The following is a 3,037-nucleotide window of genomic DNA, read 5'->3' as shown; positions in this document are numbered from 1 at the left end:
CAGAGGCTTGAGTCGAGGACTATGCAATGCCTATGGTTCTGTCCAAAACCTAGTTTTCCACATCCAGGTAGTTGGTTTCCCCAGAGGCTTGAGTCCGAGGACTATGCAATGCCTTGGTTCTGTCCAAAACCTAGTTTTCCACATCCAAGTAGTTGGTTTCCCCAGAGGCTTGAGTCCGGTGGACTATGCAATACCTTGGTTCTGTCCAAAACCTAGTTTTCCACATCCAGGTAGTTGGTTTCCCCAGAGGCTTGAGTCCGAGGGACTATGCAATGCCTTGGTTCTGTCCAAAACCTAGTTTTCTCTTTATGTGGGATCTTGGCTTTGGGGGAGTTAACTCCTCAGCCAAGCCCCTAGAGTTTATCCACACGGTTAACGTTACCAAGTGCCTAGTTTGCTCTTTACGGGGGACCTTGGCTTTAAGGGAGTTAGCTCCTCCACCAAGTCCCTAGTCAAGAAACGCAGTCCCTAACAGAACTTTATACTAGAACTCTATAACCAACGGTTAGATATATCGAAGAAACTCTATCGACCCACTTCCTATACCAACACACAAGTCTTTCCCACAGACAGCGCCAATTGTAAGGACGCGATTTGGTGACGAACCTAAACAGTGTCGGGTTCGCACGTGAAAAGGCCCCTAACGATATCATTTGTAGAGCGTGGGTTTGGAAGGCTAGGCCTTGGTCAACAGGCGGTGGGTTTTTCACAGTATTCATACAAGTTTCGGTTTTCCTACACCCCTGGAGTCTTTCTCCTGGAGGTGGGCTGGGAGGCTCTGGTTTTTGGCCATTTTTCCCAATCCCTTTCTTTAGGTTACCCATTTTTCCTTTTATATTCGCCTGCGTTCATTGTCCTTCGTCCACGTATAAGGTCAACCTTTCCAAAATTGATACTTGTCCCATCAGCCCATATTCAAAGTCGTTGGGGGTGGTTGTAAAAGCCAAAGACTGCGGCTCTGTCAGGTTCAGAGCATTGAATGGCAGTAAGAGCAATTTTCCCTGGATATTTTAGATCTTTCGTCCTGGTTTCGGTCCTATACCGTTTTTACCCTTCCTTCAGGGGGGGGACTTTGGGTCTGCCGAGGACTGAGCCGTCCTCGGCGATATCCACAGGCTATTCTGTCGAGTTTGGGCCATAGCCCTCCTCGGCTTGGGCCTTCGGATTTTCCCCAGGTAGATGGGCTCGGCCCGTAAATCATTTGGGCCCCACAATACTTTTTGATGTTTATGTTTTTATATAATCACTTAATGAAAACCTTTTTCTATTTCTTTTTCTTTTTTTTGTGTGTGTGTCTTAGATTTGACCCACACTAGTTGCTAATCCTTAACAGAATTTCCTACCAAACTAGGATACTTGTGTAAATAGGCATGATTAAGTTTACTGTTTTAATTTTCAATGAATTTCAAGCACATTTTATAATAACATTATTAACTAAACTAATCTTACTAAAGAAATTAGGAATGTTACCGGGATAAGATGGTGCCTTTTGTATCACATGTGGCAAATCAAAGTTAATGCCTTTAGTGGTAGGGTTCTTGGAAATGATCATATTCATGCATTTCCCAATTCCGCCACCAACATCAACCAATGACTTTAGCCCCTCGAATCCTTGGTATACCTCAAGAATTTTCTTCATAATCATTGTGGAATGATCATCCATTATCTTGAAGAACATCTCCTTGAAAGTTGGATCCCCATCCATATACTGAAACATGGGCATTCCATGGACTTTCTTAAATAGATTCCCACCTTCAAGGATTGCATCCTTCATATGCATGCTAGAATGTAGAAACAAAGTATATAACATGAGACACAAAACACAATCACTATTAATATATCTCATCATATATGTAATAATGTATGAAAATCTATGATTTCTCCAAACATTTCAATTATCAAGGATTAAAGAATAATATTGCCTTCCATTTAAGGCACCCTAATATGGAAAGAGTTAAAGGCTAGTGATTTCTTATAACTTTTTTTCATAATTTTAACATGATTTATTGTGATTAGAATAATATTATTTTCTCTTGAGTCAACCACTAATATATGCAATGTCAGAGTTTTTATGAAACCAAAAAAAAAAAAAAAAGGTGAAAAATATTGGTTTCCTATACTTACAAATGGACTCATATACACTTCTTTTTTGGTTAAAAAATTAAAAATAAAAGTGAGGAACCAAAAGTATAGTAGCTCAACTAACACCCGGTGTTTCCTATAGAGATGGACAAGGTTGAATCAAAAAAAAAAAGTGAGCACTTTTTTCCCCTAAAGAAAGATATTTTCGTGAAGATTATTCTTCCAAGAAAAAACATGGCTCCAATGCTTCTATGCAATGGATCTGTTAGGACACGGACATGTGACAAATCTAGTGCACTAATCATTCGATCCAAGCCGTTTCCATTTTTGCATTTATACAAAACACAATGAGACAGCCCATACCTGACCTCGTAAACGGCTCGGTGTGAATAGAAAGCTGAAAGACAAGCCACGGACCCTCTATCCTCTTTTTCAAAAAGGAACTGAGAGGCTGGTGTGAGTCCATAGAGTCTCTCAACCCTACCATCTTCAAGTGTGTGGATAGAGCATGTCAAAACGGAGTGACTAGCAAGAAGGCGCAGCATACGATCCAACCGATAAGGCGCTTCCGAGTCCTGTGTTGGAAGCTGCGAAGCAATTTCTGTGGGTGTCATACAAGCAGCGGGCCCTGCTCCGGCAATGATCCCAAACAAGTCAAGATCAGTGGCTGCTTTTAGGACCCAACAAAATATTGGCGTGGTGGAGATTAGCATGGCTTGGATGCATGCCTCATCCTCTTCACCAACTTGGTTTTCTATGGTTCCAGACATGTTTGCTTCCTTTTCCTTTTCTTTTTTCCCTCTTCTTAAATAGGTCTTGCTGACATTTGTCTTGTGGTGTAGATTTAAAGAGTTCTTCTAGGCTGATTGCTGAGTGATTATTTATCACTTTCTGAGAAACCTAAGTATAAGTTAGGTATGATTACGATACAATATAGGATATAATATAATAGAGA

General features: G+C 40.8%; 1 protein-coding gene across 3 annotated transcripts in view; it reads right to left on the bottom strand.

The window, feature by feature from the left end:
* Positions 1–3,037, bottom strand: part of LOC115975407 (caffeic acid 3-O-methyltransferase-like) — a 19,422-nt gene extending 16,385 nt beyond the window's left edge. For all 3 annotated transcript variants that reach the window (XM_031096170.1, XM_031096172.1, XM_031096171.1), the window contains exons 1-2: positions 2,446–3,037; positions 1,471–1,781 (exon numbers count right to left, since the gene is read on the bottom strand). In XM_031096170.1, the coding sequence (XP_030952030.1) occupies positions 1,471–1,781; positions 2,446–2,852 (718 nt within the window). In that variant the 5' untranslated portion in view covers positions 2,853–3,037. The remainder of the gene's footprint in view (positions 1–1,470; positions 1,782–2,445) is intronic.

This window comes from Quercus lobata, chromosome 2 (assembly GCF_001633185.2).
Source record: "Quercus lobata isolate SW786 chromosome 2, ValleyOak3.0 Primary Assembly, whole genome shotgun sequence".
NCBI classification, from domain to species: Eukaryota; Viridiplantae; Streptophyta; class Magnoliopsida; order Fagales; family Fagaceae; genus Quercus; species Quercus lobata.
The sequence above is the reverse complement of the archived record's forward strand: the minus strand, read 5'-3'. Positions and strand labels throughout refer to the sequence as shown.